Source organism: Odontesthes bonariensis, chromosome 4 (genome assembly GCF_027942865.1).
Source record: "Odontesthes bonariensis isolate fOdoBon6 chromosome 4, fOdoBon6.hap1, whole genome shotgun sequence".
NCBI classification, from domain to species: Eukaryota; Metazoa; Chordata; class Actinopteri; order Atheriniformes; family Atherinopsidae; genus Odontesthes; species Odontesthes bonariensis.
The window spans coordinates 33,579,115-33,598,968 of NC_134509.1; the positions used below are offsets into that span (position 1 = coordinate 33,579,115).

The 19,854-nt window shown below is 40.7% G+C and overlaps 1 protein-coding gene across 1 annotated transcript; it reads right to left on the reverse strand.

The window, feature by feature from the left end:
* Positions 1-181: 181 nt before the first annotated feature.
* LOC142379006 (3',5'-cyclic-AMP phosphodiesterase 4C-like) lies at positions 182-18,031 on the reverse strand. Its single transcript, XM_075464058.1, has 17 exons — positions 17,848-18,031; positions 16,169-16,891; positions 15,125-15,259; positions 10,672-10,799; positions 10,382-10,564; positions 10,243-10,282; positions 9,954-10,024; positions 8,918-9,080; positions 8,345-8,438; positions 8,079-8,236; positions 7,756-7,854; positions 7,499-7,663; positions 6,051-6,150; positions 5,811-5,965; positions 4,529-4,651; positions 4,236-4,418; positions 182-2,312 (listed from the first exon to the last, which is right to left on the reverse strand). Exons 2-17 carry the CDS (start codon positions 16,208-16,210, stop codon positions 1,389-1,391), a joined length of 2,763 nt encoding a protein of 920 aa, XP_075320173.1. The 5' UTR covers positions 16,211-16,891; positions 17,848-18,031; the 3' UTR covers positions 182-1,388.
* Positions 18,032-19,854: the final 1,823 nt, after the last annotated feature.

Sequence of the window (19,854 nt, forward strand, 5' to 3'; positions counted from 1 at the left end):
TGCTGACAAGTTACAGGTAACGAGCATCTGTCCAGATATATATATATATATATATATATATGACACTTTCAAAGAATGCAGCTGCTTGTTCAGGCTCTGCCTTTAGGAAGTCACCGACCTGTAAAATAAAGTGTTTCCTGAGTATTTTCAGCAAAGAAAGAAAAAAACTAAAACAAATTCATTAATTGAATTGATCATATTTATTATATGACATCAGCAGATTAAAATACAGGTTTACTATGTACATGTTTTTAACAGGAGTGTTAGATAAAGTGCGAAATACAGTTTTTACAAAACTAAACCAAACCAAAAAAAGAGAAAAGAAAAGAATAAATTTGTGGAAGACCATCACACCCGTTGGCCTGGTCCCACGGTTTCATTGCTTCGTGACGAGTAGCCACCCCATTCGGAGGCTGGATTGCTCAGTGCTGGTTGTGGGACAGTTTGGCACGATTCAGGTGACAATGTCACGAGGGGATGAACACTTTTGACTCACTTTAAATTTTTTATTTTATTTTTTATTTTTTAATTTCAACATGAATTGACATTGACACATACAATAGATCAGCCTTTTAAAGCTGCAAATGCTTCCACTATGAGAAAACAGTCCACATATTTAGAATGGTGTCAGAAATCCAGCATTGTCGCTTTAGGATTTGTATGTGAGGAGGTCACACTGCCCCTTGACCACAGCTCAAAGGTGCACTCGGTATCCTGTTCACAAGTGGAAGGATTTTGTAGTTAATATAATAAGACAAACCCTGCCTTCCAGACTTCATTGCATTATTTGTTCTTTTTTTTTTTTTTTTTCCAAACAGCCATTGTTGCGTTAATGGCTGCAGTATTTTTTGTCATCTTCCTCATCAATAAGACATAGACGGTGACCAAAAGACAATGGGTGATAGTCTATAAGAACTGGAGGACAGGTACACACTTATTTGCATGTACGTATTTCAGCACTTTTTTTAAAAATGTCTTTTTTTTTTTCAGAAACTACAAACAAGTCCCTCTGCTTTTATTACTATTATGCCCCAGTTTGTCCCCAACGGCAGTGATAGACGCACAGATACCAGGTGAAGAGGACTCTAGTCTGTCACTATCGCCTGATCAGCTCACTGCAACAATTCGGCTGTTCAGAAAGTGTCCTTTCCATATCTGCGGCGCTGTACTGTTGATCTTGAATGCTACTTTGGACCTATTAAGATGTTTGAAGTCGGGAACCCGCCTTTAGATGAGAGCGTCACATGATTGGGTGGAGCACAATATCTGGAATGAGGGGCATGTGGCACTCTTCATTCTCCTCTGCAGCCACACCTACTGGAGCCTCTCAGGCCCTCTTTATCTCTTCTTTACTTTTCCTCGCTGACCCTGTTCATTTGTCAACTCCACTAACTTTCCTCTTCCTCTTTTACTTCATCTTCTTCAACCTCTTGGTGGGCTTCTTCCTCCTCCATATCGTCTTCTGTTTCTCTCTGTTCCTCCTCAGCTTTTTCCTCCATTTCTGTGTCCTCTTCTTCTCCCTCCTCCTCCATATCACTGTCCTTTTCTTCTGAATCCTCTTCTTTTTCATCCACATTTTCCTCTGTCACTCCCTCCACTTCTGCCTCCTCATTTTCAGTTTCCTCTTCCCCTTTGTTTTCTTCATCTATTTCCTCCACATTTTCCTGTCTATCTCCTTCCTCATTTTCTCCACCTTCTTCATCTTCCACTTCATCATTTTCCTCTTCTTTTTCTAGCTCCTCCTCCATTTCTTCTTCTCTCTGGTCCTCCTCTCCTTTTGTCTCTTGTTCTGCATCGTCCTCTTCTTCTACTGTCTCTGTTTCCTCTGTTTGCTCCTCCTGGACTTGCTCATCTTCCTGCACCTCCTCTGCATCTTCTCCCTTACTCTCACCAGTCTCCTCCTCTTCTTCCTCCTCGACTCCATTCTGTTCACTGTTGTGATTCTCATAGTCGTCTTTCTCAGCTTCTACATGGTTCTGCTCCTCTCCATTGGCTGTCTGGCCGTCCTGTGTTCTGTCCTCGTGGCTGTCATTGCAGATGGTTTCCTGGCCGCACCTGCCACCTGTCCCACTGCTGCTCCTCAAGTGTATGTGATTGTGGTTGTTGTGCTCCAGGTCCTCAAGAGTGAGTTCAAACTGGAAGCGGTCATGCTGTAGGTGTCTGTCAGGAGGAGGTGAAGGAGACTGAGGCATGGTGTTCAGGTACCATTCCCTGTTCTCTTCCAGTGTGTCCAGCAGCTCCTGGGCATCTGGGTGCACCAAGTCGGCCCACGTCTCCCACAGCGGGTGCACAATATAGTCAATGAAACCCACCTAAAAAAAAAAAAAAAGAATTACATGGAAAATACTTTTGATTTAACAGAAGCCACTTTCAACAGTATAACTATAAAAACTGAGAGGCCAGAGGAGCTTCTATATGGTCTTGATATGTGATTTAGCTAATAACAGGCTGCTGGTGGAGACACAGATGTAGGCAGGATCTCTTCTTCATCACTCACCCAAACAAATCCCATGTTCAGCAAGCTTGGCCTCATCCTTTGAGCCAAGATATCACCATGTTTGGCAAGGCACCTGACATCTAAGTTTGACATCTGAGTTGCTGACCAGATCTGGTTTTAAGATGCGTTTTTGATGGTGTGATTACAAGCAGACAGCTATAAGTACAAGTCTGAATGCATGCATGTGAGAATACATCTGAATCCAGACGCTCTCACCACATTTGGAGGCGTTTGGGCCATATATGGTCAGATTGAATTTGCAGCGGGAATGCAAATGTGTTCTAAAGCACACAGGGAATGCCTTGTCAACAGACATCTGCATATGTGACGGCATCATATAAAAGTGTGACAGCATCGTTCACTGCATCTACAAATTTGGACATGCTCATGATTGATATAGTAAAACTGATTAAAACAATTTGGCTGATTTGGTTCAGGTGGAACATGACATGGAAGACGACGAGCCTGAACTGTTTTGATATCTCTTAGCACCGTGTATTGTTGCGTATTGCCACCTCCTGCTGGTTAAAACAACAAATTTAATCTACAATTATTTGCAATGTGGAGCTTGAAGGTGAGACCTGATCACAAGCTTTACACTTTTTGAGAAATACATTTTTAAAAAATGTGTTTTTCGGATCATCTGAAAATGGTTAGTAAATTGATTAAAAAAAATAATATATATATATATATAAATCATGCAAAACATAATGAGAAGTATCTACTTCCTGTTAATAATAAACAAACTCTTCTTTAGCATCACTTAGGAAAGAATTATGGGTAAATAATGTTTTTAACTCTTACAGTAACAAACACTGTTACAAACGTTGTTAGACTTCACGTACTTCCTATTGTAAAATAATTGATGGACTTTATAGTGTAGAGAGTACAGAACTGTATAGAAAGCTGTGCTACTTTGACAGCACAATAGGTTTGGTGGACAGTGACGCTTATATTAATCTGAATAAAGTTGTTAAATTGTCTCAAACTGTTACATCACAACTTTGCTGTGGTTGGGAAACGAACATCAGAAGCACCTAAAAATAACTTCAGAGCCCATATTATATTAAGAAGTTCATAGTTATATAAGGAGGTTACACCAGGATAGCTTTACATGATTTAATCCACAAAGAGCCCATCATTTCTCTCGTTATGTAGATTGCTCGAGTACCTTTTTGTCAGTTTTTAGCTCCAGCCAAAAGGCTAAGCCTACCCTGATTGGCCAGCTGATATCACAAAGAGGCTAAGTATGAGTGCTCTTTCTTCATTTGAAGTGTACCAAACAAGCCACTTATTGGGCATAATGCTAAAATTCATCATGATTTCATTATGCATTATGCAGGGCAAGAAAAGCCTCAACCTGAACAAGGTATCTCAGGCAATTCATGGGGAGACTCGAGTGGGAGCAGAAAATCCTCCTTTATTTGAGGGTTGAGCTTGTATGTGGACCTTTAACATGCGCAATAATAACCAAATAATACACTGCAGAGTTAACCCAAAAGGTTAACCCAAAAGGTGTCATCTGGCCTCTTTACCACATCTAGCATTCTGTATAAGCACTCCAAAGGTTTGCAGTTTATACAGATTGTATTTCCAGGAATGGTTTTATCATACTGAGCCAGATTTTTTTATTTTGTCCACCTCATCCAACATAGAAACCTGCTTTTTCATGGCTCATCTGTTCTGTCTTTTAAAAGGAAATCAAAAGTTACACAGCGGTAACACAGCGGTTCATTACCTGACTCTTCTCCACAGACGCAGTGTGTTTGTCACACATAGCGCTGATCTCCATCCCTCTCTCTCGTTCCTTGTCACCCTGTCGAAAGAACTCCTCCATGATCCTCTCTGTCCACTGCCTGTATAACGGTAGCGTCTTGGTCGGGTTGCTCAGGTCAGCACAGTGCACCATGTTCCTCAGTACCTACAGCACGCGCATACAAGATCATTGCACAGTGATTTTATGTCATATTCTTTCAATGCATACCCACATTTGCAGTGTCATGACACTTTTGCAGTGAGATGACAGGTTACCTGTATGCGCTCTGTATAGTGGTCCAGGAGCAACACACCAGAACTCGTCACCTTCTTGGTCTCCACCATGGTCTTCAAATCAGCCAGCAGAGTCATGTGTTTGGACATATCTGTGGCCAACACCTGCAGACAGACAGTTGGATCTAAACTACTCTGACAAAAACTCAAAAAACTCTTATTTTTCCTCATTTTGTTTCCTTAAACTTCGCTTGCACTTTCAGACTCACAGATCAAAGGAGATCAAGGCCCTTTCGAGATCAAATTCAATCAAATTAAATTTGTAAAGTACATTTAAAACGACCACGATTGACCAAAGTGCTGTACACATAACGCACAATGGCAATAGGAAACAAAAACAAATAAGCAGGCACAGATTAAAAGCATGTAAATACAGAACGAGAAAACCTATTAAAGATTATATTTTTTATATATATATATATATATTTTATATTTTTATATTTTTATATAATAATATATACTAGGAGCGTTAAATACAGTGTAAAAGTCACAGAGAACAACTCTGTCTTTGGGTGTGTTTTAAGAACATTAATACAGAGAGTACATTTACTTCACATTTGGAGGTATCTTTGGACCTGCAACTGCAAGGGCATCTCCTTTATTAACTAATCTTGACTTGGAGAACAGCCAAAGCAGTTTTTCATAGGATCTGAGAGGTCTGTGTAAGGGCAGAGGAGTTCATAAATGTATTCTGGTGCCCTTACCAGTAAGTCTACTGTTGTATCATTAAAAGTCGCTCTGAAAATAAACAATGGCGGTACAAAAAAGTCATCAACTATGCTAGAGTAGAGGCTAAAGTCAACTAATCTTCTCTATAAAAACACCAAGTGCCACTGAGAAGACTTTTTAAAAGTGTTGGGAGGAACCCACAAAGGAACCAACTTAACTATAAAAGAGGGAAAAGAATCCATTGAAGCCCACATTTCTATATGATTAAGACTGAAAATGAAGATAACAACTTTTGGCTAAACTGTTGAAAAGAGTAATAAAATGTTAAAAAAAATAAGAAGCTGCTTCCCTTTGCCTCAAACCTTCCTTTCAGTTGTGTCTAATGAGAAAAATATCCAACAACATATAAACTAATACAAAATATTTCACAAAGTTAGAACAGAAGGAAGCGCACCTGTGTAGTTTTAAACAGACAATCTAGAGTTAAACATGCAAAGAGAATTGAATACAACAGATCTAAAACTAACAAATGATCACTTCAACTGATCTGTTTGGTTACAGTTTGTCTGTTTCTGTAGAAGCTGCGGTTCCATACCATATCAATGACAAGCTTGCGAAGACTCTGGCGCTGCCGCTTGGTGAGGTTTTGGAAGATGTCACAGTTCTCCTGATGCAGGAGCTTAAAGCCCACGGCGAGGTGGTGGTTCTCCAGAACTGACTCGTCGTTATACATCAGGGCCAGTTCTGAGTCTGAGCACAGAGAAGGGGGTGTGAACACGGGCTGTATAGATATTAAGGTATGTGTTATAGGGTTTGTGCATGTGTGTGCTCTTACTGGTGTTGATGAGGAACTGGTTGGAAACTCCAGGGTGGTCTACGTCATGAATAGCTGCAGCGAACAGCGCGGCAAGGATCTCCAGATCAGTGAAGACGGCCTGAGAGGACGAGACCAGGATCAGAAAAGAGACGACAACTGAGGCGGTTTTTCATTTGTTGTTCTTTCTTTATGTGTTGTTTAGATTTATATTTGACTTTTCTGCATCACTTCTCAGTTCTGAAGATTTGATAGAGAGAAAAAACAAACAAACTCCAAAGCAATCATGTGACAAACTTTTCCAAAGTAATTAAAAAACTGCAGGTAACAGATAACGATCTGTTACCTGTTGAAAATGGCAAATCTTAACCCATTACATTTCAGAACTGATATTTTCAATACTGTGAATAATTGATAATCAAAACATGCAGGTGCTGATTTTCAGTTTCTTACATGATGAATAAATAGATAAACAGTTCAGCTCATGTCGTATAAAACTAGAAAACACTGCCAATTAGGGCAAATATCTTTTGCATTAGTTAATAATCCTTATTGTTATACGGTTTTCAGCTTTTTTTTGTTCAGTTTTTTTTCTTGAATGTAAATTCAATCTTAAATTCAGGGGCGGAGCTATAGGCGGGGCGCGGGGCAACTGCCCCTGGGCCCAGGGCCATCACCCACTCAACCAAAAAAAAAACAAAAAAAACACGTGTATATAGTTCCCAGTTTGTTTGCATCGCAATGTTCTATGTTTAAACATTCCGAAATGTTTTGTTGCAATCTTTGCAAATAATGTATATAGTTTAGCCTAATCCAGCCACTTGGATGCAGTCAGCTCAAACAGGTGCCGGTCCCAAGCCCGGGATAATGGGGAGGGTTGGCGTCAAAAAATAGCCTTCTTTTCTCGTCACTCGATGGATGAGATGGACATGCTTTAATAAGCGCGCGCATGTGGGTGTACGTGCGCGCGCACCGGAAAAAGGGGGCCCGGTCGGGATGTTTTGCCCCTAGGTCCTGTCCGCAATTGTTCCGCCACTGCTTGAATTTATCCTGGTGAATGAAGCATTTTTTTTTTATGGGTGCTTTGGCCAAAAGCTTTAGGAAATGAAAAACATTCTGCATAATTTTTTGGCGTAACAACTTTATATGTCTATCTGAAACTTCCGCAGCAAGAAAAAAGGATAATTGATAAATTAACTCAGTTCCTTGAATGTATCTTGTAACCCTCATGTTCTATTTTTTTTAAAACTTATCAGTAATCTTGAAGCATACATAACCTGGAAAACGGTGTTTGAGACCCCAGAAGTTCATCAGTTTTCTTTAATGAACTACAACATTGTTAAAACAGATTTAAAGCGAATCACCCAGATTTTATGATGATAACCATCTTCTCTCTAATATTTTAGATTTTCAATCACTCTCCATAAACACTACATCATCATTGTGTGTGAGTGTGTGTGTTGACATACATCCAGAGCAGGTGTGGAGAGGAGGACGTGTGTGGACTGGGTGACATCTGCAGCATGGAGGCTGTTGTGGTACGCTACGTTTCCATGGTAATGGTCCTCAAGGGTCATCACATACGTGACAAAGGTGTCGAGGGGGATACGAAATGTCTTCAACAGCTCCCGCTCCTGAGGAGGGAGGAGAGGAGCCAGAACTTCACAAACGCAAAGGCGAGAACAAATCCAGAAAGAGGAGTCCTGCAGATTCAGTCTCTTTTTACCTGGAAGATGGCATACATGATGCAACTAAGAGGTCTGTTGTTGGAGAACTCTGCTACTCTGAATATGTTAAAACTCCACTTGTCCAGGTCCTCCAGCTCCTGGTTGAACACCACACACACAGAAATATATTGTGTGAATTGTTATGTCGGACAGCAAACAATCATAAAGACAATAATGAACTTCAAATCTTTTGCAGCTCTTATCAAATTGTCCAAGTGGCACAGGTGGTTCTAAAGTAGCATCATTTTCCCAGACCATAAATGTGTTGATTTGTGTAACGTCTTCTTTATGAGTCTGAATGACCCCGGGCAGAAAACAGCACCTTGGCAAGCTCGTCCTCCTGGTCTGTGTTGACACCGAAGCGAGGCATGGAAGCGCTGGAGAGGCTGGAGCTGTGAGACAGTTTCTTCACTCCACTGATGTGACTCATAGATTTCTCTTTGAGAGTCGGAGAGGGGATTTCCTCATCGTTCTGCTTGTCTACAGATCAATGGGGCAAACACACGTCAGAGAATTGGCTGTTTTTTCTTTTTTACCCAAGGCCATACAATGTGATATGAGCAGGAATCATATTCTTATCCCACTCACCCAAAAAGGTGCTGGAGATATACTCAGACACCTGATTCCCAGAGCGACTCATCTCTGACAGATGGGAAAGTTCTCTGTTCAGCATCCTCTTAAACTGTGGCAGAGTGAGAATAAAGCAGAGAGGCAGTCTGAGTCAGTCTGATATATCTTTCTCAGAAGGACTTATTTTCTCATTTTCTGTGGAATGAAAGTGAGGATTGATATCCAAAACAGTGCATGAGCAGGTCCAGAGGTTTAAGGTTGCAGTAAAACTACGGCTCAACTAAAATAAGAGGATCTCCTTCCGATTTTGGTAGATAGCAATGCCTTGTACCCTGTTGGTGATGGGTTTCATTTTTCCCTGTTCAGTATATATTAGTCCATATTACTTACGGTCAGTTCATCAAAAAGCAATGTTAGAGTTTATGTACAGAAGATGTTTGAGCATTTAAAAGTATGGGATGACTACACATTAACATTTTTTTTAAGTTATGACAAATGTAGACTGCACGTCAACAGTAATGAGTTTGTGATCAACTTTTATCTGTTTGCTGATGTGTTAATTGACTGTCTGGTTCAGAGATGTTTTAATACCTTGTTGGAAGCCATTTCACTGACAGAGCGATGTGTCTGAATGGTCTCCAGCTGGTCCAAGCACCAGTCCAGCTCCTCCAGTGTATCCAGGGCGAGCTGCTGGTACTGCTGGTCTGATAGTGTCCCCCTGGGACCGATGCACACTCCACCAAGAGGAGACCTCCTAAAAAAATCCAGCAGTTATAACAGCAAGAACAAGCCACGTAACAAGTTCTCAACAACCCAAATATATAAAATATGTAAACCCTTGTGTATCTTGTTTTTTTTTTCAAGTTTGTTTTTTTTACTTACAAAATGTTATTATTTGTAAATGTGTTGAAAACATTTTTTAGATAAAGAAACTTATGTCTAAAGAAAAACAAAATATAGAATTAAAAAACTGTCTCTTTCTTTTAGTGCAGCAAATATTACACATTTCTTTTCTTTTATTTGCTTCACCAATATAGCGTGCAACAAAGTCTTACATGGGAAAATTATAATGTTTAATAGGTTAAAATAGGTAAAAGAGGCCAATGTTTGGATTTTTCTCTGTTAAAAAGAACAAATGTGAATGTATAGGGGGTATATCACTATCTTTAATCAAGCGCTTTTTCATTTGAGATTTGAGAGCAAGGTTTCCTGTTTTCAAGCTCAGACAGTGTGCATCTTTTACAACAATCCAAAAGTGAACAGTGAAGATCACTAAAAGAAGAAGTTTTGCAATGATGATGAAAGAAGACTAAGTTCCAGGAGAATCGTTCATATGCACAGGATATTTGTAAGTGAAACAGTGTATTTGAATCCAAAAACACAGCTTTGGGGTAGAATATTTTTATTTAAGCAGGGACTTTCAGAGTGTGGAAACAAATAATCCTGCTCTCAAATCAAAAAAGGAAAAACCTTGTAAAAGTACAGATACAAAATATGTGCACGAGTGCACGTGTTTCCATGTTTAGCATGCTTAGGTTGATGAATAGTGGTACTTAAAAAAAATAATTAATTCAATCTGTATTGCATGCAAAAGTGGAATATTTTAGGAAAATTTGGTGTCACTGACTTGACTGTTGGCGTGGAGACGTTAGCAAGGACGCTGAAGTTGCTCCGTACTGATCTCAGACTGGCCAGAACCTAAATTGTAACATGATATCAGAGTATAATTGTGTATACAACAACAACTTCAGGAAAATGCGGGTGTCCAGATACAAGAGGCAAATGTGTCATAGTTTTCGGAAAAATTTACATTACTGCAAATTCTTTTTTAAAATGAGGCATTGGAAGCCTTATGAAACACAATTTTTATGACTACTCATCAGGTAATTCAAAGTAATACTCTGAGTCTCACTCACTTGAGCGAAAGGTGTGACAATAAAGTCCTCTGCTGTGTGCCTGAGAGAAGGAGGGACAGTTGGAAATGAGACTGTGAGAGCAGAAACTACAGAAAGACTTTTTAAAGTAAAAAATAATTGGTACATTTTTTTGTCTCACCCTTCGCTTGCAAGGGATGAGTTACGAGAGACAGCCTTGGGTGACATGTCGTAGTCTGAGTCAGAGCGGTACAGAAAGGACTCCCTTCTCTGGCCCTGAGGGAGCGAGGTGTGCAAGGTGAGGCTTGGACTCTGCGAGCCCAGAGGGGTGTGACCCGGGGAGACGCCATTTTCTGCTTCATAACTGGAACATGATAAAGATCATTAAAGAAGACAGAAAATAAATATTCTGTAAAGCACTATGCAAGGGGGCAATCAGTCGTTTGACATAAGGAGGAATTTGGTGTAAACCTGTCAGTGTCTGCTTGTGTGATGGAGATGCGAGGTGGGATGCGAAGGGGAAGAGTAGTGGGACGTGACATATCGCTGAGGACCTCTGGTGAACGGGTGCGGTCTCGAGGGCGGAGCCAGCAGGGCACCTGATGAGACAAAAGATAGACTTTGTAGATAAACGGGAGTGGACACATTTGAAGGTAGACTTTGTAGTATGCACACACGTTCTACGATTCAAAGCTGGTTCTCAACAAAGGTGACAACTGCCTCAGGGGTCCAAAATGTTCAATTCCACTGCTATCTGGTTTAAAGGACAAGACCGTTTTTTTTACATTGGGCCCTTGATTTCACATTATAACATGATGTTCTACTCACCCCTGCGTGTTGTTGAACATTTGGAGCTGTTCCGAAGATATTCGCGAGGCGTCTGGCTGCTCTCTTGAGATATTCGGCCATGAAACGGTTTCCTATGGGCAAGCTTATACAGGTACAAACTATGCTGTTTATAATTTATTAATTACTCTACACTAGCACCGATAACGTGGAGGTGCGTCGCTTACTTAAAAAAATCCGGGTTACTGTAATTTTGAATTTTAGCCGAATGAATAAATAGGCAGCAGGTCTGTGGGCTGCCTGTGGCAGTAGCACGACGATGACGTCAGTAACACCCACTTTACGACAAAAAATTCAAAATTACAGTAACGCAGATTTTTTTAAGTAAGCGACGCACCTCCACGTTATCAGTGCTAGTGTACAGTAATTAATAAGTTATAAACAGCATAGTTTGTGCCTGTATAACATTGCCCATAGGAAACTGTTTCATGGCCGAATATCTCAAGAGAGCAGCCAGACGCCTCGCGAATGTCTTCGGAACAGCTCCAAATTACCAACAACAAGCAGGGGTGAGTAGAACATCATGTTATAATGTGAAATCAAGGGCCCAATGTCCTTTAAAGCTATAATGTGTAATATTTCACGGACAATGAATGTCTCCATGTTGCTCCGCCATTTTAAAACTACGGGATTTGTAGAAGGACATGTCATCAGCTTCGCATTTTCCATTTCCACATGGAGACATTCATTGGAGTGTAACACTCTTATGTACATTCGTATGCTGAATATAAAGAATATAAGAACACTGCACTTTTGTGATGGAGGTAATTAATAACGATTGAGGTAATACTTGTGAATGATAAGACTCAAATTTGTTAATAGACAACGAGAAACATTACACATTATGGCTTTAACGTAATCATTCGGAGATATGCACAGAAACAAAACTCAACCTCTTTTTCAGTCTAATGCACCTATTTAGGACCACAGCAGTGTTGTGATTGCAGACATTAAGGGCCAGCCTTTGTGAAGCTGAAGAACATCTGGATCTATAGAGTGCTTTCAAATTCAATTAAAATCCACATCTTCAACTCAAGAGTCAAACCAGAGCTGATGTATGGTTTCAAGACATGGAAGATGACATCAGAAGACCATCACCAACAAAGTACAGACATTCACCAATAACTGCCTAAGAAGAATCTTCCAGATCAATTGGCCGGATAAGATCAGCAAACATCTATCTGTGGAAGAAAACACAACAGCAGCCAGCAGAAAATTAAATCAGAGGAAGATAGGGACGGATTGGGCACGTGCTGTGAAAGCAAGCATCAAATATTACCAGACAGGACGTGATATGGAGCCCCCAAGGGACAGGGGCTGGGTAAGAAAAGCCTAACGAAGAAACCTCCAGACAAACATCATAAGAAGCCTAATGAAGAGGACAGGCCTCACCTGGTGCCAGCTTGGAGCAGCAGCACAGCAGAGGGGCAAGTGGGAGTCTCAAAGTGGGGTAATGGGGTATGAACACATATCCTTAGGTCCTTTAGTAAACACTAACAGACTGAGAGTATCTGAGAAATCCTGTTTCAAGAGAGACATCTTAGGGTTCATTTAGAATCTCCAATTAACCTAACATGCATGTTTTTGGATGCTGGGAGGAAGCCAGAGTACCCTAAGAGAACCGTGCACGGGGAGATCATTCCCACTCCACACAGAAAGGTCCCAGTTGAGATTCAAACCAGGAACCCTCTTGCTGTAAGGCGACAGTACTAACCACCACACCACCGCACAGCCCTGATGCACATTTTAAGTGATATGAACAACTATTCTAAAAGATAAAGGTTCCAGTCCAATAGTCTTTCAGCTGTGTCAAGGTTCCTCACTCGGTGAAATATTCCACAAGTATCTAAACAGCAGCCATGAAAAGAGCTGTTTGAATTCCTTAAATGTTCAAAAAGGAGGCCTAATTTCATTTAACAAAGGACACACTGGAGCCTCGTGTCAAAGGAAAGGACTAAACACTGTCCCACAATTCCTTGCAGTTGGAACTTAGAGCGCTATTAAAGCAAGACTCAATCATTTTACAGTTTTACTAATTGGGATTTGTGTGGATAATGGATAGGAGGATGAATGTGACCGATCATTCCTAATGTTACAACAGTATAGTTTACTTTTGTAACTTTTTCTTCCGTTTTGTGATTTTTCAACTCAATGACCAAGTGCAGTTATAAAGGTGTATCATCACTGGGTCACCCATATTACACAGCCTGTATGAGACAAGTTAATAAGATGGCATGAGATAAAGCATCTAATGTCATTTTGTCTTTGTAAAAGCTGAAGTTTCACGTCTGTGGATCCACGTCACAACTTAGTATTTGTCTGGTCAGATTGTCATTGCAACAGGGCTGTCTTTTCTTGAGGCCCTAAAGTTTTTTTGTCCCATTAACCCCATGATGCTTGTCATCGAGGTCAAGGAAAATTGCTAAGGAAAAGATATGTAAAGGGTGATTTTTTTTCAGTTATTTGATCATAATCCTGGCCTAGCAAAAACTCACACGACTGATCAAATGTTTCTATGTCGAGAGACAAAATACAGACAATATAAGATGACAAAAAATGATTAGAATGTGCCCAAAAACCGTCAAAGCCAGCCTAGTAGCCATAAGAGGTATTGTATGTGTGGGCACTTCCACACTGTCTTCACTCTGGACAGTGAGTGATTTCATCTGTATTTTTTATCCAGCTTATGTGACAGCTATGTCATCTACTTTGTATATTCCACCCATGTGTAATCTCATCTATGTTTGCACCTTCTAACAGCACAACACAGGCTTCTTTATGGAAGCAGTTCATGAAAACTGGCCTTTTTACATTTTTTTTTTCATTTAGAAAGGTAACTTACTATCAAAAGATGGTATCAAATATGCAAAAAAATGTTTCACTGCTGCACAATTGCTGCAGACTGTACATAGTATCTTAAGCCAGGTTTCATGGCGAAGCAAATCTAAAGTGATATTTAGAAAAGGCCACAAAAAAAAAAAGAAATGTAAATCAAATACATTTCTATTAAGCCAAGGAAACTTGGCTGCATGGGGTCACTAGAGTGGCAGTACAGGCAGGCCATGATGCTAGTGGTTGCAGTTTAATTCATTTCAGTTCAGTGATATTTATATAGTTCCAGTTCATGATAAAAGTGCTTTCAAAGCGCTGTAAAGATAAAGTCCAATTCATCCATCTATTTTCCATACCCACCAGGCAGAGTACACTCTGAAGCCTGCCTCACACCAGTCCCTCACAGAGCCAAACAACCACCCACACTCACTCCCAGGGTAAATTTAGAATCACTATTTAACCTGACACGCATGGGTCCAGCCGAGATTCAAACCAGGAACCTTGAGCCTGCAGTGCTAACAACCAGACGACAGTGCAGCCCCAGTACAATTAACACCACTTTCAATCAAAATCAGTCAAGGACAAAAAAAACTAAAAGAGCGAAAACAACAGTAGGTGTGGCAGGTGTGCAGAGCATAAAAATCAAGCAAGCTCTATCCTGGAGTTTCTTTTAATTTCTGAGAATATCTGGGATATCATATCATAACTGGGAAGATGCCAGTCAGTCATGTGAGTTAATTGTTTTGTGGCTTAGACTTGAAACAGCTGCTGAGTCACATCATTTTAATCTTTGCCAGGTCACATCTGATTCACAAAGTATCAAGTCTTGAAAACAGCAAAAACAACCTCAAGTGGGCGTATAAACTCTTTTGTGCATTAGTGGACGCTGTTTAGATTTATAGCATTTCTATTCGTCTTTTCTTGTTCAGATCTTGTAAAAACCATAGAGAAATGACACAACCCTGGCTATTGTAAGTAAGAAGATTTATTCAGGTTTGGTGTAGATTATTATGCAGCGCAGGACTCAAGTAAGGTTCAGTGCAGAGGTCTGTAGTTAAAGATGTATCGGATTTGCAGTGAAACTGGTGGATTGTCATTCAGCATTATATTATTATGGCATGGCCCAGATATAAATTTGAAGTGACAGGTTGGAAAGCATGAACAGAAAGAGTCCCTCCTAGCAGGGGTCCATGGATCTTTTATGCTCTACAAACCCCAAGCATGTTAATGTGCCCATGCTCAGTACCTGGAGACTAGGCGAGAGTCTTCTGCTCCTGCCCCTGCGCAGCTCGGCCCCCAGCGTGGCCCCAGATGTGTATGATCGGCTGTAGCGAGATGACTCCGCCTTCTCCCCAGCATCAGTTACATCTGTGTCATTTCCCTGTGAGGCAGAGGGGGAGAGTAGATGAGGAAAACAGGCGAGTGGAAAGATATAAAGATAAAAACGTATTGCCTTATTTAGCTAACGGTTGAATAAAGATCAGATTCAGCAATAAAAATGAAGGAACTGGCTTGCTTCTGTTGTCATTTTTGGCACATGTTCCAATAGGAGTTTATTTGCCACATTTCAATTCTTAAAAGTGGGGAAATTTCTACAGAAATACTGTCTATAAACAGATAATGTATGTGTGTTTACACGTGTGTTACTGTGAACGCGTGATTTCGGCTTTGTTAGTGTGTGTGTGTGAGTGTGTGTGTGTGAGATAGGGCCTCTACAGGCTGAGCTCTTAGAGGCTGATCTGCACTGCAGTACCGTAGCAACAAAACACTGGGGGAATGGTAGCAGTTGCTAGGCAACAGTGCCGTGTTGCTTCCATGCCGTGTTTGATGTTGTCCAGACCCAGATGTGGATAGACGTTCACATCCACACTCGCATGCAGTACACACACAGTTTCACAAGCGTTTCAGCACCTGGTTAGCATAATCAATGGAAGAGTGTTTGAATAATTCATGGTGTCATGTCCTTCAGCCAAGACGCCACCTTTAAAGGAAAATAGCTCATTTACGTAGAACACTTATTTAGCAAAAAGATAATTTACATACAGGACTGTGACAGAGGGGGACATGCTGCGTGAACGCAGGCTGAGGGATACCAACTGTCCTCTTGGACATCTGAGTGTTTGCACAGACCTTGATGGCAGGAAAAAAGAGAGCTTCTATGTGTGAAAGTTATGCAGTTTGTATGTCTCTCACACACATACTCACACACACTGTCCAGATTGACTGACTGCTCTGGCATCTCCCCTCACTTTGACTGCCTTAAAAAATGTTATCTTTTTATATGGCTCACCTCTTCTCCAGTCACCGACAGCACGCTGCGGCTCTTCTTCATTCCGATTGGCTCGTTCTGGGCCCCAGGGCGGAGCGTTCCGGAACCCAGGCAGCAGAGCAGGTGGAGAGCCAGGACCGGAGAGGTCAAAGGTCACTGCAAGCTCAAACCAGGGTCAGACCGGGTCACAACCGGCCCCCATTGGAGCTGACTCAGCCAGCCAACCCGCCGCGCCTGCGCTGTGTCCACGCCTCGGTCTTCAGATGGCAGAAATCTGGTGTCCTCCTGCTGCAAAACAGCTAAGGAGCATTTATATGCCCCTCATTGACTCCATGTTTAGGTGAAGGCTACAGATACGTTGTTTTGCTATGCTGTTTTTCCAAAAAGCCAAAAATGGTGCAAACAAAAATCAAGAAACAACCATCACCCTGCATTGTTTTCCTTTGTCCAGATGAGACCCTGGGATATCCCGGTTTGAGTTCATGATGGTGCAAACCTTGCAACAAGTTCTGTCAAATATTTATCCAAACTGTTCGCATGATGCTTGCCAGTGGTAAAAGTTTCCCACAAAAAAATGCAAATTTCCAACAATTAAGAATCCAAAGGGTTTATTGAAGACGCTGCATTGGCTCACTCCTGTCTTTCTACAACCTGATTGGTCAGTTGAATCCAAACTGTGTTTGACAAGCCTTTTTGGATAGGACTGGCTCATCTGGCAAAATATCCAACCCGGAATCTGTGTCCCTGCATGAAAACAGAAATTAAGAGTTAGAGTGAGCAGGAATTCATGAATAATCAGGCAGTTTAGCTATCGTCTCATCTCTCTCACTGTTCTCTGTTTCAAAGGAGTAAGTAATTAGATATGAAAAAACTACAGAACCCTTATCCCGCTTCTTCAGTATTCAGTGTTCACCTTTTTCATACTACTTATCTCATACATGAGAAAATACATCTAATAAGATATTAATGAATATCGCCATTTCCAGACGCAATTCCCAAGGAATGTTGGGCCAACTAATAAATTAGTCAGAAAGAGGGCATCCCTGACAAAATATTGTTAGTGAGTGGTGGCCTTGAAGGGACAGTACCTATAGTGTGGCTAATTCTGAGCAGATACTGCAACACCAATATTCTCCTATGATATGTAATTACTCTGAACAGTCCGAGTTGACCTAATTCCATTGGATGGGACAGATACAGTATATCAGAGTGTTTGTTTCTGATTAAGCTGGTACAGACTGAGTGAAGTGAAAACGACTTCTACCAGGGTCATCGAGAACACACCCTCTGAGTGAAAGGACTTTCACAGCAGACTCAGCACACATTCACAGAGTAAAAACAGATCTGTGCAGAGAAATCAACAAAAACATAGTGACACAGTGACATATATATACACACGCTACCAGCAAATCGAGCATATACACACACCATGGCTACCACCAGTGCAGCCTCGACTCCAGATAAAGCAGCTTATGAAACCAAGCAGCAATGCATCAACAAGAAGCCCAACTACCAACCTGCTGTTCTGTTACAATACATCAAAATGTACCCAAAAAATACGTGCATACATGACAGGACTGCACTGCTGTCTGCACATACTGCAAGAGGTGTGTGTCAGACTGACATGCATGTACACATACATTCACATTCACACACACTCACACAGAGGCTGCAAGATGCAAGAATGAAAACACACTCACCTTGATCGCCTGAAGATCAATGGAAAGATGGGCTGAGCCTCGTCTTGCTTTCACTCGTCTTCTTCCCCCTCTGTCCTCCCAGCTCGCTCTGTCTGTCTGTAGACATTGCGGAGTGTCACCACAGCGAGAGAAAAAAACACTTGCCGTTCTCATGGATATCCACGGCTTCACCAGCTTCCCTCCCTCCCTGCCTCTCCTCTCCCTCTCCCCTGCCACAGTGGTCTCCCCCAGCTACCCCCTTCCACCAACACCACAGCAGCCTCCATGGAGAAGCCCATCTCTCCTCCCTCCTCCCTTCACACGCACAGTGTGTCCGTTAATCCCACACAAACGTCTCCGCTCCTCCTCTCTCCATCAGTACCCCTGCCATTGCTTTTATTTATTTTTTTACCCGGCAGTGCCTTTTCTTCCTTTTATTAGCAGCCCTACACCCATCCTGTTTCTATAGCCAGTCGTCATTCCTCTCCATCACACACACCCACAAAAATCACAATAAGCACACATCTCTCTTAGCTGTTCCTCTCTTTTTTTTTTGTTTCACCCCTATTTTGCCGTGTCCTACTACAGCCATTCAAGGACATGCAGTACATTTACCCACTTAAAGCCAAACTAACGTAAATCAATTGTTCATTTTCTGTCATTCACCAGTTTGGAATAAGAATGAATATGGACACTGAGACCTGCCTAGCTGCAAAGGAGAAAGCCAGCGCCTCTGTTTTTTTTGTTTTCTTGAGCTCAGTTAACAATGAAAAAACTACAGTGGGTAATTTGGGACTATTGGGGCTTACAGGACAAGTAAAGGCAGGAAATCCTCAGATATGGAAAGCTGAAATCAGAGAATATTTGTAATTTCTGCATAAATAAAAATACCTTAAATAATTGATTGCAAATAAAATGTTTGTTTCAGCTATATACTGTATTAATACATCAAACACCCTAAACATGAACTCTAATAAACACATTTTAACATTCAGATAGCCTGCTGAATCTGTCCTGGCTTTTCATACCAAGAGATGGTCTGATTCTCACACACACATACACGCTGTTCTTCATGTAGCACTGAGGTCATCTGTTATTCTCAAATAGCTCTTCAAGGCATTATCTAGATTTGATTCATGGCCCTGACATGCAATGATCGTTTTTTATTTAAACACTACCTCACAAGGAAACTTTGCATCCAAAAAAATAAAAAGAAAAAAAAACAAGTCCTGCACAGGCCACTAAATCAAACCCACTGATTAATTATGATGAACAGAGGAGAGAGAGAGAAGGAGAGAGGGAGAGTCGACAATTAATTATGTAAGTGAAGAAGAGTGAGTAAGGATGGCAACAGTACTGAAAAATGACCAAAAAGCAGATTCAATTTCAAAGACAAAATATTAGAGCAAATGTACATCTTTTAAAAGCTAACTGATCGGTCCATCAATTAAAAATGTTTAAAAATCTGCCAATATTTTGATATTCAACTACTTGCATCATATTTTTTTAAAGTTAACATGAGCATTTAATGTTTAATGCTAACCTGATGTAAATCTCATTTTACACCTCCAGCTTTGTCTTAAAATATTATGTTGTTGAACAGAAGGAAATATCTAATCTTAAAATGAACACAGTTTGTGAGATTTCACTGACTGAAAAGTCCCGAACAGTGTTTGTCAAGTTCCACTCAGTTGAACTCCGAATGGACACACGGACAACTCTTGATTTCCAATTTTGATCAACTTTTTATTGTCCAACTTTTCTTTGTTGGTTGATCCAGTTGAGTTTCAGAAAAATCATCAGGTTGTTAACCTTCGAACACAGAGACACAAGTGTTAACAACAAAATTACACGGGTATTTTCAAACAAGGTTTCACAATAATCAATCAACTAAAAAAAAAAAGGTAAGTATAATTGAATTAATTAAATAAATCAGCTCAGTAAGGTAAGTATTTTTACAGGCTTGTAGATCAGCTCTTTCTCAAACATTTTAAACTTTTAACATTCTACATTCTAAATTCAAACTTT